General features: G+C 37.5%; 1 protein-coding gene and 1 pseudogene across 1 annotated transcript; one reads left to right on the top strand and one right to left on the bottom strand.

Moving 5' to 3' along the window:
- The first annotated feature begins 5,875 nt into the window (after positions 1 to 5,875).
- Positions 5,876 to 13,020, top strand: LOC111915139 (DExH-box ATP-dependent RNA helicase DExH3). Its single transcript, XM_023910816.3, has 20 exons — positions 5,876 to 6,392; positions 6,646 to 6,800; positions 6,956 to 7,043; positions 7,114 to 7,341; positions 7,468 to 7,563; positions 8,870 to 9,058; positions 9,141 to 9,300; positions 9,364 to 9,494; positions 9,582 to 9,749; positions 9,818 to 10,090; positions 10,177 to 10,371; positions 10,467 to 10,670; positions 10,747 to 10,816; positions 10,912 to 11,060; positions 11,148 to 11,453; positions 11,534 to 11,593; positions 11,672 to 11,824; positions 11,909 to 12,019; positions 12,101 to 12,600; positions 12,695 to 13,020. The coding sequence occupies exons 1-19, from the start codon at positions 6,057 to 6,059 to the stop codon at positions 12,569 to 12,571; spliced, it is 3,543 nt and encodes a 1,180-aa protein (XP_023766584.1). The 5' UTR covers positions 5,876 to 6,056; the 3' UTR covers positions 12,572 to 12,600; positions 12,695 to 13,020.
- LOC111915121 (alpha-1,3-arabinosyltransferase XAT2-like) overlaps positions 13,008 to 19,956 on the bottom strand; it is a 32,652-nt pseudogene continuing 25,703 nt past the window's right edge.

The following is a 19,956-nucleotide window of genomic DNA, read 5'->3' as shown; positions in this document are numbered from 1 at the left end:
AAATTGTGAGACAATCTCTTCCGTACGTCCGAGTGCGGAATCTAAATTCCTGGTAGTTATAATCATAGTCTCCTGGAGGGAGAACGTGATAGTTGTGTATAGATCTATATTGGGTTAGACACCCCACACCTGAGCTGCATGCAACAGTTACACCGGCAGGTTTGTGGTGACAAGTGTCATTTCAGTTTCGCGACGCCTGAGAAACGTCGTGGCAGGCTTATTCAGTCATTAGTATGATTATAGCGGCTCACATAGGGATTTAACAACATAAAGTTTACAGTGATTTTCATAAATCAAAAGGGGTTTTATGTCGATTTAAAATAACTTTTTATATCAATAATTACAGATATTATGGTATATTTTCAGTCTTGGTATTTAAGACTACAAATCATTCATTTCGGGATTTTTCTCAAATCAGAAAGGGTTTTACACCAATTTAAAACCACATTTATATCCTTAAGTATGACAAATACTTGTTCATTTTCGGACCTGGTATTTAGGACCACATAACTTTTATAAGGAAAATATTGGATTTTTCTTGGTAACATACATCTCTTTACAAAGACCGATTTTCAAACTCTTACTGTCAAAAGCTTATGAACTCACCAACCTTTGTGTTGACACTTTTCAAAACTACTTGTATTCTCAGGAATTCAGTGAAAACAGGAAATCAACAACGTTTTGAGGATGGGACGATAAATCGTCAAACAGTTCATTTTGTATCATAATGTAATTGATTCGAATCATGTAAACATATACTTTGGTGTAACTTTTTCAATTATATTTATGATGGTTGTATTTACTTTGAGTACTATTATACTCGTTGTTGTGATACTCTACATGAAGTCCTCCACCCCCGGACGTTTCCGCCATCCTTGGTTTGGGGGTGTGACACTAAATGGCCTTATAACACTTTAGGGATGATGCTAGACTTGGTTTTGTGGCATTGGAAGGGAATTTGGGCATTTTAAGGACCATTTGAGGAGTTTACGGCAGTAAACTATGAGTTTACTTCCGCAAACTCTTATGTACCAATTCTTAATGTGTTTTGATGGTCCTAGGTTAATTACAATGCACAAAGGAAGGTTCTAGGGTTGATTCCATGGCTTAGGAACTGATTCGGACTTGAATTGACCTTGGAAAAGTAGTTTACGGTCTATGAAGATGTTCTTGGGAGCGTACTACCTTAAACACATGAGTTTACAACCGTAAACTCATGTTTGTCCATGATTCATGGGTTTTAGTGGTTGAAAGTTAAGCATACTAAGTTCTAGACCCATTTCTAAGCCATACAAGGTGTTAAGGGCACTTTAACACCCATTGGATGAGTTTAAGGTCTAAGATGAAGTGTTTACGGTCCAAGAATGTTCTTGGGCCGTAAACTCAAGTTTTTCCCATTTGTGTATGATTTGGTGCATTTCTTGAAGGATTATAAGGTTCTATGCACTCATGGAAGCTCATGGAAGCTTATGGAGGTGTTTAAGGGCAATATAACACCTTAAAAAGGTGTTTATGGTCCATGAATGAGGGTTTACGGTCCAAGAATGTTCTTGGGTCGTAAACTCATGTCCATACATTATTTGGTACGATTTTGGGGTCCTAAGCTCATGCATGCAAGTCCAAAGGTCTTAACTAAGCACTATAAGTGATTTGGAGGGGTTTTGGGGCTTTAAAACCCTCTTTAGAGGTGTTCACGGTTTGGGGAGGTTCCTAGACCGTAAACACAAGTCTTTGGTCCTATTTCATGATTTAAACACGAATTTGATGGCTAAAGATGCTAATCTATGAGTTAGGATAGTTACCTTAATGATTTGAGGCTTGAATTGGATGATTTTGGATCAAAGTCGGATTTTAGAGAGAGAGTAATGAGAGAAAGTGTTTTAAGAGAGAGAAAAAGCCTCAAAATGATGTCACTCAATCCCTTATATAGGGGTTGAGTTTATGGCCCGGTGGAATCCTACCCGATACTGACGTTAGACGAGGCTTTTGGTCACACACGATTAAGTTGTTGTAACCCGACGTGGTCGAAACTAAAATTTTTCTAATTGTTAATTTGGAATATTTTATTGAGTTATTATCGTATTTGAACACCCATTAAGTCATAATGAACGAAATTAAATTTAATGACTTAATTTAATAACGAAACGGAAACAATTCGAAAACGATAAATTTTATTGACGGAACGGGTTAAAATGACGGAAAGAATTTCGGGTTGTTACACACGCTCAGAGTATTACTTCATGGAATTCATCACGAGTAATACTGAGAGAATCATATCTATGATCTTGAAATAGAGATATATGGGTTGTAATTTGCAAGTCGGCTATACATTGGTGATACGAAAACGCGTCAGTAACTTGGTGTTATAAAATGTATTGTCATGTATGGTTTGATGAGTAAAAGATACAAGCATATGAGTCAATATTTATTCTTTCCTTTTGCCCTAATGGGAAAAGCGATATCTGTGGGCCCTCGATGATTTGGTGTTGACTTTTGTGCTGGACCCAACCAGGACTAAATTGATGTGTTCTATTAGAAGTCCTATATCATCACAAATCATAAATCGGGAAACATAGATTCTGGACAAAGAGATTGATTGTATTCCATGTCTTATGTCTAGGGAAATCTAGCAGAACGAAGGGTCATGTGATCACTTATCTTAGGACATGTAACTGACTGGGTCAGAGTTCGGCAGCAGCTTTTAGAAGCTACAATTTGCTGGTCAAATTTAGAAGTCATACTAGCAATTATAGTTACAGACTTATCCAAGTGGGAGACTGTTGAATTAGGTGTCTAAGCCCATAACTATAATTGGTATGTACTTTAATTGATAGCAACACAATCCTTTTGGGTTGCCCTCAAACCTAGCAACCTGACAAAGAAATTATGAAAGGAGAAATATTGATTAATTATAAGATTAATAAAATAATATAAATGAGTTATTAATATGTTAAAAGATTAATATATTAATTAGAAATCATAATGTTTAATTAATAGTTAGCCAAAAATTAATTAGAATTAATTTTGGGGATAACTGTATTAATTATAAAGTGCAGGGACTAGTTTGCAATTATCTAATAGTTGAGTGGAAGGCTCCAGAACCTCCTTGGAAGGGGGTGAAGGAAATCTATAGGGGAAACCCTAATGATTTCGTCTAAGGGGGCTTGGATAAGGCCTTTGGATTATCTTAGGCCCCAAGCAAAGGAGTATTAGGGTTTTCCCTAAACCCTAGATCCCTCAGCTATATAAGGAGCCTTCTGGCTCCCAATATTGGCTACTCTTACTTTTGGAGAAACCCTAGTGCCGAAATTGCATACCCTATTCTCTCTCTCTCTCTCCTTCTAGTTTCCTTCTTGCTAGTTATTGGGTGTGATTCCATTAGAGGCATTACATTTGTGGTGCCAGGCTTCCAAGAAGATCAAGTTCAAGAGGATTATCAATTGTTTACTATAACAGTTGAAAGGTATGTAACTCTTAAACCCTAATTAGTTATTTTCGAAAATAGCCTCCACCTCTAGGGTTCTTGTTTTGCAATTCAAAGTTATATGTTCAATAGTTAAAACATAGATCCAAAGTAGGCTGCATGTGAACTTAGGAATTGTTTTTCTAGTTTATTTGTTTTACCTAAATCCCAACAGTTTTAACCCATGAATCATGAAGAATATGGAAAGACATGAGTTACATGGTGTAACCCTAATAGCCACAATATATAAGGACCCCACGACTCAAGAAATTGGCACTAAGGTGTGTACACATGAGGGCTAGCCGATTTGAGCATAAGAGCCTTTTCTCTCAAGTTATTCCAAGTTGTTGGTGATGTTGTGTGAACCATTTGAGGCACTAGGCTCTTGAGCTCCATGGAATCAAGCTACAACACAAAAGGTATGTTACTCTATCTAGTATCTTATTTGGTATTTGAGAATGCATGCTAGTTATAGGTTTAATGCATTGGAAACCATTTTCATGTATAATTAGTGAAAACATAGATCCAAGGTATTTAGGATTGTATGTGCACCATATGATGTTGTAGTATACTAAAACCCTTCAAGTATTGTGGTTTAAGGTACTTCCGGTACTAAGGGGAAGAGCCCGACTTGACGACGCAACATTCACTCCCCACCATTTTCCGCATTTACTGTTATTGTCACTCTGATGATTTTACATCATGATGTTTATGTGATGGATTTTGGAATCAAACTTATGATTGTAAACCTTAACTAAAAATGAAAAAAATTTTCTCTTGGTTTTTGGGTTGTTACAAATTATCAAAACTCAAACTAAAATTGCAAGAGGGTACAAACTATATGGACCAAAACTATAACTTACTATACAAATATATGCTATTTTTCGATTTTATTAATTTATAAAGTACATAGATTATATGTTTGGGGAAAGCAAAAGTCGTATGAGAAAAATAACAAAAAAATAAATTTTATAAACATACAAAAATGATTGGCTATGAGGTATATTCATTATGACACATGAGTTGTGCTGATATGGAGTCATTCACAAGAGTGAACATTATCCTCCTCATTCATGGAACTGATGCGAAGTGGAGCCCTAAGATCTTCTTCACCATCAACTACACATTTACTTTATTCTTCTTCTTTGTTCACTTCTTCACTTGAGTGAATGCCACCCTCACTCTCGTGGAGCTAATGTTGTGGACACCACTGTGGTCACAAGAGTGAAAGTGGCAATCTTATCACTCAAGGGTGAATTTACATGGATACAAAGGGTGTCCATGGGCATCCCTAATTCAAGAAAACCTTTCAGGAGCTCCGACATGTTGAGAGCTTTCTGTCCATATATGATGGACTTTGAAACCCCAAACAAGTTTAAAGTAGAGACTCTTTCCACCCATTTTATCATATCCTATTTGTCCATGAAGGCCTCTGTAAGTCCTTAATATGCCCCGTATCATATTTTGTTTGAGATTATCCAATAAGTCATATTTAAGGAAGCAAACTCCAAATTTAAGAAAAGATTGGTTAACTTTGTGGAGATGCAAGACCGAACAACTTGAATATGAATTTCTTGACAAAGATGACGTTTGAAACAAACAAGCATTCAATATATTCAATTATATATGAGAAAGATAGATATAAAACACGGATAAAAAAGATAGAGATATCAGAAATCTGGTATGAAATGCTAGATCAATCTAAAAGATTAGGCATGAATGCAAGAAGGCAAGGATAAGTATTCAACCAGAAACCTGAATCCTTTAAGTCGTTCATTCTATGGGTAAGTCAGTTTCAGTTAGAATGTCCTTCCATTTCTACTTATCATTCGGTTATTCCTGAACATAAATCATTATTTCTTGTGTTGTCGGCTCTAAAGCAAGGGCAAACAAATATTGAAAATGAGTTAACTCTTTGACTATCCTCTAAGCTGTTTGATAACGAACTAAAAGGCTCGAGCTATAGAAGCTCTACAAATAGTAGGTCTTAAGAATTTATGGTACAATTCTTTAAGCTCTCTCCTCCCCAAAAAAAGGGTAGAGATGCTTCGTCCCTTCTTTATGCACACCGATATAATTTGCCATATCAATTAAAATGACCATACTTGAGTTTGAATCCAAGATTCGTCATTGATCATCACTATATTCACACCACATTAATTCGATAGTAGAGGAGCAATGTTGACTCGTTATATTTTTTTTTAGAACAACTTCCTCCACACGTACATACTATATTATTCTTAAATTTACATACATACACAATACTATTATTCTTAAATTTACATTTTTTGTCCATAACTTAAATTATTGCCCACCTGCCCGGTCAGTTCTTATAGTATACCCTAGACCAGAACAATTTTGGTAAATAAACTTTCCTATCATCATCACATGTGCCATGATCACCCGATAGGTTTTAAATTTTATTTTTATAGTAAATGTATAAATACTCATCTGCCCGTTCCACCTCCACGCAACACTGTCGAGAGCTTCTTGGCCCTTCAACGGACAACGCCATAACCCCATCTAAAACCCTCCACGAAACTGTGGTTTTCCCTCGAAAACGATGAACTGAAGAAACCCCAAGATTTTCATCATGCCTTACCCCGCAGTTTTCATCCAGAAATACCTCAGAGTATCTCTGAACCCACTCAGGACTAATTCATTTCAGCTCCGCCGTCGCCTCCATTTAAGCCCTAGACTCATCCGACCTCTTCCTCCATCATCGAGGCCTGCGCTAGTGTTAATTTGTTCCTCGTCTTCTTCTCATGTTTCTTCTTCCAAACACCTAATTAAGAGAACGAGAAATAAAGATTCCTACTCGTTACCTTACTTTTACCAGCAAAGTTTGCCCTACGGCCGCTACGCCTACGACGAATATGCTTCCGAGGAGGAGTCTGACCGTGAAAATTTGCAATTGCCCCAAAGTTTGGTTAGTTTTATTTATGTTTTGTTTGACTGTTTTGATTCTTGCACTTTGCTTTCCGTTATTAGAAGTGCTTACCGTGAGGTTTCTGCAACAAGTATCGCAAATCCTTACAAATTTCATATAATCCGGTAGTCTTAAACTGAAAAGACAACATCTAAAAAAAACAGCAATTGGGAATTGGCATGAATATTTTCACGCCTTATCTATTCAGCTAAAATGTCTTAAATGTCGCCCTACTTGTCGTGTTGTTGATCAGGGGGCTTCCACTATTGATAACATTGAAGAATGGCAGTGGAAGCTAACTACACTAATCCGAAATAAAGATGAGCAAGAGGTAGTTTCACGAGAGAGAAAAGACAGAAGAGATTTTGAGCAACTCTCAGCACTAGCTACTCGGATGGGTTTACATAGGTATGAGTATCACCTGGCCCAGTTTCTTTTCCCCATTAACTGCTGTCTAGATAAAGTAGTTTCTGGATAAATGATGTTCAAAAAATATCACAACAAGTGAAACACTAATATAAACTATTGACTGTTGGTACTTGTCTTGTTAATAATCTTTGCAGCCACCAATATTCAAAAGTAGTTGTCTTCAGTAAAGTTCCGTTGCCAAATTACAGATCAGATTTAGATGATAAGCGCCCGCAAAGAGAGGTAAGTACTCATGTCGCTTGCTTTGTTGAAACTTAATGCATGCGTTTATGTGCATCCATGAATATTGCAGGTGGTTCTTCCTTCAGAATTACACAGCCGGGTTGATTATCATCTAAAATCATACCTTTCACAAAAGTCTGCTACCAGAGATGGTTATCCAAATAACACCTTACCTACATCAAGAACATCCGAGAGTCTTGTTGGTGAGGCTGATGAGCCTCTCAGACAAAGTCCTGTTGCAGAGGGAATTCTCCGGAGGAAGAGTTTTCAGCTGCGAAATAAACAACAAGATTGGCAGGTTTATCTTAGTCTTATTTGCAAAAGTATATTATTGTAATTCTTACATTCCACGGATGGATATACTATCATATATACTGTATCATTGTACTGGTAGATGCTGATGACAAATCAATTTGTTCTGTAGGAATCTGTTGAAGGCCAAAAAATGCAAGAACTACGGAGAAGCCTACCTGCATATAAAGAGAAAGAAGCATTGTTAAATGCTATTTCCAGAAATCAGGTGTGTTTTGGATTCATGTTTCAACTTTCAATTTTTTGCGATATTTAGTTTTGAATTTCAAATTTGTGGTATAAAAATTGAACTACTGGCACAGTCTGTTTGTTGCAGTGCTATCGGTATTGTGGTATAAATATAGGGAATTTTGGGATAATAATAGCAAGTGTTTAATTTTGGGATATTGACATCCTAGTTATTACAATACACTACAGTGTAGCTTTGGTCAGGGAAAATGTTAGTGTTAACTGCTTGACTTGATATTGCTGGACCTATGCAACCTAACTGTTGAGTAATTCTATCAAAACACTAGCCGATTTATAGGGAAGACTAATGTAGTTATCTCCATAGCATAAACAAACTGTTGAGTATATGACAGAACTCCAAAACAATTTCAGTGTTAATGATTCCAAGAACTAAGGTAGCATTTGGTTTGCAATCTGCAATCACTAGTGGTATTAGTTTGATAGTAGGTATGACTGTTGGAATAAGAATGGGTATAATTACTTGAAAATTGATGTTTGGTTATGCGTTAGGTTTGGATTTTGGTTGTAAATTATATATAGAAAAGTTTACGAAATACTTTTTTTTTTTTTTTTAAATGACGGGGGCAACAAAAAAGCCTAAACCTAAAATGGCATAGTTGATTATGAAATTCTTAATTCACACTAGTAATATTCTATGGAAAGACAAAGACCTGATTAGAATTGATCTCACTTATGCCCAATGCAAGGGTTGGTTGGGCCGGTGAGTGGTTCCATGGCTAACAAGTAACAAGTAACAATATGTGTTTCTAATACAACCGTCCTTCCCCCTAAAAGCAAGTTTTTCCACAACATCCTTGCCTACTTGTGTTCTTCTCATGAGGCCTCTCCTGGGAACATCTTGCAATGTCTGCGTGTTGTAAGGTCTTGGTCTGGCATGAAGATGTAATGTAGTTCTCCCTTCTCACTGAAATGCATTATGCAAATCCCCCTCCTGAAGGAAGAGTTTGAGATCATCACAATGGTGTCAAGACTCAAGATCTATTTTATTGTCTTCATATCCATCCTCTTCATCTTCTTCAATTAAAAGTTTAAAACCCTGGCTTAGTTATATTCTTCATTCTGCCTGTGAATTTGACCAAATTCAACCAAAGATTCAGATTAAAACCCTAAAATAGACTCATGCAAATTTTAGTTAGCAATAGGAGTTTTTGGTTAAACCAAGGCGTGTTTTTATGTTTTAAATTTTTTGGTTAGTAACATCATTGTTCAAAATTTTTAAGAAGTCTAAGCAATAGAAAGTAGTGAAATTGAAATTGTTTTGGCAGGTAATTGTGGTGTCTGGTGAAACGGGGTGTGGTAAAACCACACAACTACCTCAATACATCTTAGAGTCTGAAATTGAAGCTGCTCGTGGAGCAGTTTGCAGTATTATCTGCACCCAACCCAGACGAATATCTGCTATGTCAGTTGCTGAGAGGGTTGCTGCAGAACGAGGGGAGAAGCTTGGAGATTCTGTAAATAACTTTTCTCTCTCTCACACTTTTATAAAGTCTCTCAATATTTATAATAACATTTTTTTCCTTTTTCTTTTTGAAGGTTGGGTATAAAGTTCGGCTTGAGGGAATAAAAGGAAGAGATACTCGCCTGCTGTTTTGCACTACTGGCATTTTGCTTAGGAGATTACTACTCGACAGGAGCTTGCAAGGTGTAACTCATGTCATTGTTGATGAGATCCACGAACGAGGGATGAATGAGGGTGGGTAATTTATTTATTATTTTTTTTTGTTAAGTATATTTATTAATTTTCATTTCATGGCAGATTTTCTTCTTATCGTGTTGAAGGAGCTTCTTCCTCGCAGACCAGAACTGAAGTTAATTTTGATGAGTGCAACCCTAAATGCTGAGCTTTTCTCCTCCTACTTTGGTGGAGCTCCAATGATGCATATTCCTGTAAGTTACTTAGGTTAACAAAAAATGAAGGCGATTAATAATAATAATAATATTACTATGCCTTTATTGGTAATTTCTTGTTGGCAGGGTTTCACTTATCCAGTTCGGAGCTATTTTCTGGAGAATATTTTAGAAATGACTGGATATAGGCTGTCAACATATAATCAAATTGATAATTATGGCCAAGAGAAATCATGGAAAATGCAGAAACAAACTCTTCGTAAAAGGAAGACCCAAATTGCTTCAGCTGCGGAGGTAGTATAGGAGTATTCACTTGTTTGTTTGTTTAAAAAAAATAAATTGTGGTTTGAAAATTGGAACAGGATGCTCTTGGAGCTGCTGATTTGAGAGAGTTAAACCCGTGGACTAGGGATTCCCTGTCATGTTGGAACCCGGATTCAATTGGGTTCAATCTTATTGAGAATGTTGTTTGTCATATATGTAAAAAAGAAAGGCCAGGTGCTATTTTGGTGTTTATGACTGGTTGGGATGATATAAATTCTCTCAAGGATCAACTCCAATCTCATCCGTTACTTGGAGATCCAACCAAAGTTTTGCTGCTTGCCTGCCATGGTTCGATGGACAGCTCAGAACAGGTAATGCCTTTCCTTATTATCACCTTTAAGGAACTCAGCCTCAGCCCTCAGGTGGTGATGTTTTTTTTTTTTTTTTTCATTAACAGAAATTGATATTCAATAAACCTGAAGATGGCATCAGGAAAATAGTTCTAGCCACTAACATGGCCGAGACAAGCATCACCATCAATGATGTAGTTTACGTGGTTGACTGTGGAAAAGCTAAAGAGACTTCCTACGACGCACTCAACAACACCCCGTGTTTGCTTCCAGCCTGGATCTCAAAGGCTTCTGCTCGCCAAGTAAGACTCATCAACTTGCTCCATCTTTTTTTTTTTTTTTTTTAAAATTTGTTATGTATTCATCTCATCTGTTATGTTATTAATTATTATGGTAGAGGAGAGGAAGAGCTGGACGTGTGCAACCAGGGGAGTGCTACCACTTGTATCCCAGATCTGTATATGATGCTTTTGCTGAATATCAACTTCCAGAACTTTTGAGGACACCCTTACAGTCTTTATGCCTCCAAATTAAAAGCTTGCAACTTGGTAGTATTTCAGACTTTTTATCAAAGGCCTTGCAGCCACCCGAACCTTTATCAGTAAGTTTCAACATTCATTAACTTTGGTCATACACATTAAATTGCTAAATATATTTTGTCTGTCATCATATTACAGGTTCAAAATGCTATTGAATACTTGAAAATAATTGGAGCTCTGGATGACAAGGAGAATCTTACAGTATTAGGTAATGAACAGAACAGAACACCTTGGAATTGGATTCAATTGATTGATTTCCTTTTTGTTTTCATAATTTGGAACATTGGTTTGGGTTTGTGGCAGGACGTAAGTTGTCAGTGCTTCCAGTTGAGCCAAAGCTTGGGAAGATGTTAATATTAGGGGCTATCTTCAACTGCCTGGATCCAATAATGACTGTTGTTGCTGGTTTAAGTGTGAGAGATCCATTTTTGATGCCGTTTGAGAAGAAGGATGTAAGTAGCAAACCAACAGTCAAGGTTTGATTATTAATTAAAATTTAAATTTTAAATATATAAATTTGTTTTTGATTGAACTTTTAGTTAGCTGAGTCTGCAAAAGCTCAGTTTTCTGGAGGTGATAACAGCGACCACCTTGCTCTTCTTCGTGCTTATGATGGTTGGAAAGCTGCTGAAAGACAGCAATCGGGTGCAGAGTATTGTTGGAGAAATTTCCTTTCCTCACAAACTTTGAGAGCTATTGATTCTCTTAGGAAGCAGTTTTATCATCTGCTTAGAGACTGTGGTTTGGTTGAAAATATGGAGAAATGCAACACATGGAGCCATGATCAACATCTCATCCGAGCCATCATATGCTCAGGCCTCTTCCCCGGAATTTGCTCTGTTGTGGTCAGTGACAGTCAACTCTCAAACTAATTAATGGCTCTATGTATATGATGTTTATTATTATTATTTTTATTTTTTGGCAGAATAAAGAGAAATCAGTATCATTGAAAACAATGGAAGATGGTCCTGTATTGCTTTATTTAGTAAGTTAAGTTCATCTCACTGGTTAAAAACTTTCCGACTTCAAATTAACTAATTAATGTGTAAATTCTCGAACGTAGAATTCAGTTAATGCTCAGGAACCAAGAATTCCATATCCATGGCTTGTATTCAATGAAAAGGTGAAAGTGAATACTGTCTTTCTAAGGGATTCAACAGCTGTATCCGATTCTGTAGTTCTCTTATTTGGAGGCACCGTTTCCAAAGGGGCCATGGTATGTTCCTTTTTTATTTATTTATTTATTTTTTTCATTAATGGAGTTTTTAGGCATGTTTTTATTTTTTATGTTTTTGGATAGGATGGACACTTGAAAATGTTGGGGGGTTACTTGGAGTTCTTCATGAAGCCTGGGTTAGCAGCCACTTATCTGACCTTAAAAAGAGAGCTTGATGAACTCATCCAGATGAAGGTAAACAAACCATCTAATCAGACATGAAAACATTTCCTTCATTCTTGAATCTTAATGCTAAATGAATAATACGAATTGCAGCTTTTGAATCCGAAAATAGACATTGGCAATGAAAACGAAAAGGGACTAGTGGAGGCTCTAAAACTGCTAGTATCCGGGGACAGATGTGAGGGTAGATTTGTCCACGGTCGAAAAGTATCACAAGCTGTTTTAAAGAAAGAAACAAAAAATAAAAAACCCGCATCCATGTCTTCAACAAGTGGGAGTGTAGCTGAGCATGATAACTCCAAGAATCACTTACAAACAATGCTTTTAAGAGCGGGGCATCAACCACCAAGCTACAAGACATCACAGTTGAAAAACAATAAGTTCCGGTCCACTGTGGTTTTCAATGGGTTGGATTTTGTTGGGCAGCCATGTGGGAGTAAAAAACTTGCTGAAAAAAGCGCTGCCTCTGAGGCTCTCCACTGGTTAACCGGTGAGACCCATTCATCAAAAAAGGCTATCGACCATATTTCTTCCTTATTACAAACAAACAAAAAGAGGCGCTGAGTCCCATTGCAAAATCTTTACCAACCAAGGTAAGTACTAAATTACACATTTCGTCCCTGTGCTGTGCTTTGTTGTTTTTTACTGCTGTATCTTTGTCATGCTTTTTTTTTTGTTTGATTTTAGGGTTTGGAAGATGTGAAGGAGATAGGCGCGTGCAAAATGGTCATTTGTACGAATTTAACGCCTGAGCTGTTCCCAAAAAATGTGACAAAAAGGCTAAATTTTATCTTCCGGGACCATATATGTAAAAATTAACAAAACAAGGACGAAAAGTGCAGTTTACTCTAAAATCAATGATACTTCAAAGTGTTGTGCCAGGTGATACAATACCGACAAATTTGCTTCCATTTTTATTTATTCATTTATTCCTTTTGGAGGGAAAAATAGTGTGTATCATTACAATTAACAAATTTATGTAAAGAAAACTATCGTTTTTTTTTTGTTCTTAATTCTTAGTATGATATTGGGAATTCGAAAATTCACTGACTTGAATATTCCGATGGCGTTAGTTTTGTAAAAGCTCCAAAGCTTTTAGCAAAGTGGATCTAAACATTTGAACATCAAGCTTTACATTCTGTTGAACCAGATAAGTAGTCCTAATTGCATCCCACCCTTGCCTGTGTATCACCATTGAATCTCTTAAAACAACATCATCAGCCGCATATTGTCTTGCCAATGAGCTCTCTTTCACTCCTATACTATACTTCAAATGCCTCAGCTTCATCTCCTTTGATGGGTCCCCAAAGTCCGTTTTCACAAACCCCTCGATCCCACCAAGTGGCACCACTTGCACCACCACAGCATTGTCAGGCAGGAACACCATGTTTGTTAGTTCTGCTCCATGAACTCCCAACAAAAAAAAAACATCACAAGAGTTCACAATTCAAGCAAAGCTTGAAAGATTGGTAGTAAGAGTTACATTGGCCAACACTACTTGGTAACCTAGCTTTTGTGCCATTTTTACAATACATGCTTCGTTTGTTAGTCTTCTGGTAGCTTTTCTTGATATTATCATCAAAAAGGCCTTCGATTATGAATATGATTATTGGAGTTTAGCTTTATAAGCAGACCTCAAAAAGTCATGCAAGTCTTTAATGGAGTACCCGTTGAGATACCTGAGACCTTGATGTGTCTATGCCTAGCTCTTTATGTGATCTGAGTCCAACGACAACATCTTGGAAGCAATGGACTTGATCATCATTGTCAATATCGACAACTTGATGATACGAAAGTTGGTTGAGTAATACTTGGAATTTTGTTATCCACCGACCTTTGTAATTCGTCGCAAGGAGATTGACTTTTCGATTAAAAATCCGTGAATTTGTGAAGAGTGGAATTACGATATTAGAAAAAGCATGAAAATGGTTCCCAGAAAAACCAGCCATGTAGAAAAGGATGGTTGGATCGGTGTGAATTTTGTTGCACTCAGGCCTGTGACTTGGTTTTATGGTCTATTCCCAAATGGATTTCATTGCATCCGTTCCTTTTCTAGGGTAGGGTCTTATCAACCATGACTTATTTTTAGCTGCTAATGAATTGCTTGTAAAAATGGTTGAGCTACGCCCATGAATTCTTATGATCCCTTTCATCTTGAAGTAATCTGAAAATGCTTTCGAAAAAATGCAATTTGCCAATAAAAAATAAAGGGTAAATTACACGAATGATCCTTATGGTTTGGGGTAATCTGCATGGTTGGTCCCTAGAAAGAATTTTTAACTCGAACCATCCCTATTATATGTTTTTATCATGCGTTTGGTCCCTATTAAACATAAAAAGACAATTTTACCCTTTCAATTTAATATTCATATTTTTACTTTAAATTTTTTATTTAGAAAATGTATTTGTTAAAACAATTCATATTGGGAATCTACATCTCATATCCTCACCTCCTCACTATCGTGTTTGCCTCCCTGACCCTCCTCATCGGCGACTTGAACTCCTCCCTCTCATATCTTCACTGGCAAGCTGCATCTGATTCTTCTCCCTTTCCACCTCTCACTTCATCGGTGATGGAACCCCAAAATAACCCCTTTGTGACCTAAATATCACTACAAGCCTTCGATTCACCACGATGTTGTTGCCGCCTGTCCTATCGTCAACGTCAAGCAGCATCCACCAACCACTATTGTCCTCTACTCCGTCGATGTACTCTGCCCTCTCTATTTCGCTAGTAAACAAACATCGATTGTTAATTTGCAATAATCGAGTATTGATTATTGGTTATTCGATAATCTTGCTATTTACAAATCGATTGTCAATGTTTGTGTACTGATCTGGTTTCAGGTTTTGGGGATGGCCTGAGATAAGTTCCCTTTAGTTGCAAAACCAACTTTGCATATGTTTTATCTTCGGTTTAAAAATGAAGCTTTGGTGTCGTATATGGTTTTTAGAGATCACATATTCTTGACTGCCAAAAACGACTTAAGCAAGTATGCAATATGGTGAATTTGGAGTAAATGTAATGAATTTCTAGGTGGGTTTTTGCAAATTAGAATCTGGTGGTGGGTGGAGCAAATACTATTGAATTAGGAATCTGGTAGATGATAAATATGGTTTATAGGGTTGCGAATTAGGGTTTTGTGTGTAGGAATTAGAAATCGGAAAGGGGTTGTATATGAATCAGGAATCAGAATCACTGTTTAGATTTATATGGTATCTAAATTTTGTTTTGTTGGTTTTGCTAGCAAGAACTGATGTATGCTAGCTGAATAGGAGCTTGTGGGTGTTTGCTGGAGTGATTACAAGATGTAGGGGCAAAAACTTTAGATGTCAATGAAAGAAAAACACAAAATTCCGGTTTCAACTTTTTCAGAGAAGGTCGCTATAAGTTGGGTAGTGGTGGTGGAGGAGACCGGCGGTGGTGGTAGTAGAGGATACCGAAAGCGGTGACGGTGTTGCAGGCGTCGGTGATGACTAGGTGGAGTGACTATTGAGATGGTGAGATCGGGTTCTCATTTTATAAATGTTTTCTAAATTTAATTTAATAATAAAATCTGATTAAAAATATCAAGAAGGGTCATATGGTCATTTCAAGTAAAAAAAGGACTAAATTCGAAACAAAAACAAATTGTAGGGATGACCCGAGTTAAAATTTCTTTATAGGGACCAACCACGCAGATTACCCCAAACCATATGGACCATTCGTGTAATTTACCCAAAAATAAATTGAGACAAAATAGGATGGTTTAGTGAGTTATTCCGAGATTATTTTTGTAGATAAGTTATATATATATATATATATATATATATATATATATATATATATATATATATATATATATATATATATATATATATATATATAAGCATGAGCTTTGTGAGCCTTTAACTTTGACAAAATTGCAAAAATGATCCCTATGGTATGCATTTTTTTGGGGTTTTAGTCAAAACCTCGATTTTTTTGGATTTATGATCATTTTGGACTAGTTTGTACGTAGAATTGGTCCTCCGACTTAGCTTCCGTTAATTTGTTGCTGTTAACCCCCTTATGTGCCTCTCACATGAGGGTATATTTGTCTTTTCACTTATAAGGGACCATTTTTGCACCTAAAAAAATATATTCTCTCTCTCTCTCTCTCTCTCTCTCTTTAAAAACAATTTATACCTATTTATTTATTTTAATCATTAAAAAATAAAAAAGGGTCTCTTTCTCTCTATCTCTCTCAAAAAACTCATACATAGAGACATTGAAATTAACACACACACACACACACACTAATTGCTATGTTTGAAACCTGCATCGATTTAGAAGGATTCACTCGTACACAGACACACATACTTTTTGAAATCGATTGAGAAATTGAAATCGATTGGGACAAACCAAAGCCCTTTGGGAATCGAATAATTTAGATAATTCTCTCCCATTCAGATTCGACCTAACGATTCGTAATCACCCAGAGATTCTGGAATTGGTCCAAACAAGAAGTTCCCTAATGCGATTAGGGTTTCGAGTTTGTTACATGTACACAAATTAACAGGAAGCGAACCAGTTAATTTGTGTAACGCCCCGATTCTCAGGTATTATTTCAAAATAAATTTCTTGGTTTAGGCCCTACTCGACGAGTTGGTAGCCCTACTCGTCGAGTAGCAGAGGGTGGGATCGTGAATTAAGTGAGCTACTCTGCGAGTCCTTTGTGGGACTCGACGAGTAGGAGCTGGAAAGGAGAAACCCTAATTTCCGGGGTTTGCACCCCTATTTAAAGAAGCTCAGGCCTCTTCCAGCCCCTTTGCAGCCCCCTTTGCATCTCTAACTCGTATGTGTGTGTGCTCATTGTGTGTTGAAGCTTTGAGAGAAGATTTTGGTGTGGGAGTTTGGGGAATGCAAGTGATTGAGGCAAGAAGCTGGGAGGAAATCTGAATCTACTTCTGTGGACATCTCTTGGGAAGGTATTAAGCTATTACCCTCGTTTATTTCAGTCTAGACCTCCCTTTTTGAGTGAGATTTAGGGTTTTATAAGGATATCAAGTTGGTATGACAAGCTATGGGCTAGATGTGAAGTTGTAACTTCAGATCTGGACCCTCTTTGGGTTATAGAAGCATAAAGTTCCAGCTTTGGTCGAGATTAAGGTTCCTTTGGTCCATGAAGACCCATTAAGAGCTTGGTTTTGGCATTAAGAGCTTTTAAAGCAATGCATGTACGTAAAGTTTGCAACTTTACGTGATAAGTATGCTCTAGGAACCTGGATCTGTGAATTTGAGCCGCTGCATGGCTCAAAATAGGTCTGTATGGAAAAAGGACTGGATGGAATCGACGAGTTGGATGAGAAACTCGGTGAGTCGCATGAAGATGGCCATGAACTTGACGAGTTGGATGAACAACTCGGCGAGTCCGATGAAGATTGCCATAAACTCGACGAGTTGAAGAACAACTCGGCGAGTCGGATGAGTTTTAGCCAAGAACACGTACACGTGTATATATGTCGAGTTGCAAGGAGGGAACTCGACGGGTGGCCTTAAGGTTTGATCGGTATTCAAAGGAACTCGACGAGTCACGTTGATGACTCGGCGAGTTTGATTGTGCTTCAAGGGACTCGGCGAGTAGCTGGGTGTACTTGACGAGTTGAGGTCAACATGGACTGTTGACCTTGACTGAGGACTTTGACCTTGACCAGGGGATTGACTATTGGGTTATGGAGTACCTTATAAGGTTAAGGACTTATGAGTATGTTGAACTATGATTATAGGTGGTGAAGCCTGTGTCGAGTGATCCGAGAGTTGGAGTTTACCTTCCGAGTCGACATTTGCGAGGTGAGTTCTCCTCACTATATCGACAAGGTTTACGGCACCAAGGCCGACCCTTTATTTATTATAGTTATGGCATGCTACATGTGATTACAATCTGCTTGATTGGAATCAGGGTAGACAGTATGTTATGTTTTATGATCTGTAGGGATTGGTATGTTAGTGACCCGCTAGGTCAGTGTTCTAGAGAACTTCATGATTGATGATCAGTAAGATAGATATGCTTGATGTGTGTATATGCCGTATAGGATAGTTATGCGCACATGGTTATCTGCTTGTTGGTTGGGTTGAGGCAGTCCTGCTCCGTGCTGAAGGCCAACATACCCTATGAGCGGTCCGGGGAGATTGTAGGCCCACGTGGCGGACCAGTCATACCGAAGGCTCGGGATAGATCTAGACAGACTGTAGGCCCAGTGGGACGGACCAGTCAGGCCGATAGCCCAGTATGCATGTTGATTGATTGACCGTTACTGAATTGGTCTTTATCAGTGTGGTATTGGTATTTTGGGGGTAGCTCACTTAGCCCTCGGGCTTACAATTTCTAGTTTATTGTTTCAGGTACTTCAGGAGACCGTGGGAAGGCGAAGGCGTGACCGTACTGCTCCTCCTCTTTATGATCTGTTTTGGGACACTCTGATGATAATTGATTTGGAAATGTTTTGTAAACAATTAATATTCGATCTCTTCTGTTGATATTAAAAGTAAAAATTTGACGTGAATTTTTTGAATGTTACAATTTGTTTGAAGACACATCGAGAAAGCTTCCTGTCTGTGAAATTGTTTCCCCAAAGTTGCAACACATTCAATTTGACAATTCTCTGATGTACTCCGACGAGATTGTTGCTGCACCTTCGTCTTCTCTATGTGTTTACTCCATCTTCAAGCTATATTGCAGATTTTGAAAAAGGTCCGATTTGGAAATCAAAATTGTGCTAGTGCGATATCAAGAAGGGAAAGAGAGATCGGGAGATATGTGACATCCCGAATTTCACGGCCAGAAAAGACCGATTTGTTTATGCTTGTTTTCAAAATCAGAGTAATCTTTTGAAGAAAACAGTTGCGGAATTTGTTCCCAAAAGATGATAAAGATTTATCAAAGCATTTCTTTAAAGAAATGTATTTTCATTATATAACAAAATCTCGGGATGTCATGTTCCGATACAGACACATAAGCATAAACAGAACTTACATTATTTACACTAAATATTTTACATCTCCTTTAATCTCTCCATGAAATATATCTTCGTATCGATACCTGTGATACAAAGAAAACTAAGTGGGTCAGGCTTGGGAGCCTGGTGAGCATATAGGGTTTTCAACCCACAATAATATAATTATTATATTCAATTATCAAAAAATCAATCAAATTACCCACCCCCATCATCTCCATTTATTTCCTAAAGATTTATCCTAAGAACCAATTACCCTTCTCCCATTCATTCCTAAGGATTGCCCTAGGGAACTGGCACAAAGTCTAGTGATGCCATGATTCTTAGATTACCTCTGGTGAACACGCAGTTCAAAATAATTAATGAACACCTAGTTCAAGAACCCCCATTGAACACACTCCGTTCAATAATACCTAATGAACACCTAGTTCAAAAACACCTAATGAACACTTAGTTCAAAAACACCTAATGAACCCTTAGTTCAAACATCTAGTGAACACTTAGTTCAAATCTCCCTGGTGAACTCAATCACCTAAGGAACATAGAGTACGAAAGCTCTTAGTTCAAACCACGTGATAATAATGTATATCTCGATCTTGCAAAACCACTAATATTATTAACACATATAAATCATATTTCTAAAACAATCTATCCCATCCCGTCGATCCCCACATACTGACCCTATACAATGATCTTACGAGATCTAGCCTAAGAAATCGATATGAACAACAACTGACGAAGCAGCTTCGAAAATTCCCTGGCAGCAAACGAGGATTAATAAAGACATCAAATGAGAGGAATGGAATAAGTTTCATCACGAACCTTCGTTCGTAAAAGAAAGAACCACAAGACAATTAAGTCAGGGGTAGTTATCTAGATAACAATGCCTAGGCGTGGTCCGACTATCATGAGGTATTATACCTCCAGACTCTACCTATCCCAGCATCGAACTTTGCCTAGTAGTGGCCTGAATA

The sequence above is a fragment of the Lactuca sativa genome, chromosome 8 (genome assembly GCF_002870075.4).
Source record: "Lactuca sativa cultivar Salinas chromosome 8, Lsat_Salinas_v11, whole genome shotgun sequence".
Taxonomy (NCBI): Eukaryota; Viridiplantae; Streptophyta; class Magnoliopsida; order Asterales; family Asteraceae; genus Lactuca; species Lactuca sativa.
The sequence above is the reverse complement of the archived record's forward strand: the minus strand, read 5'-3'. Positions and strand labels throughout refer to the sequence as shown.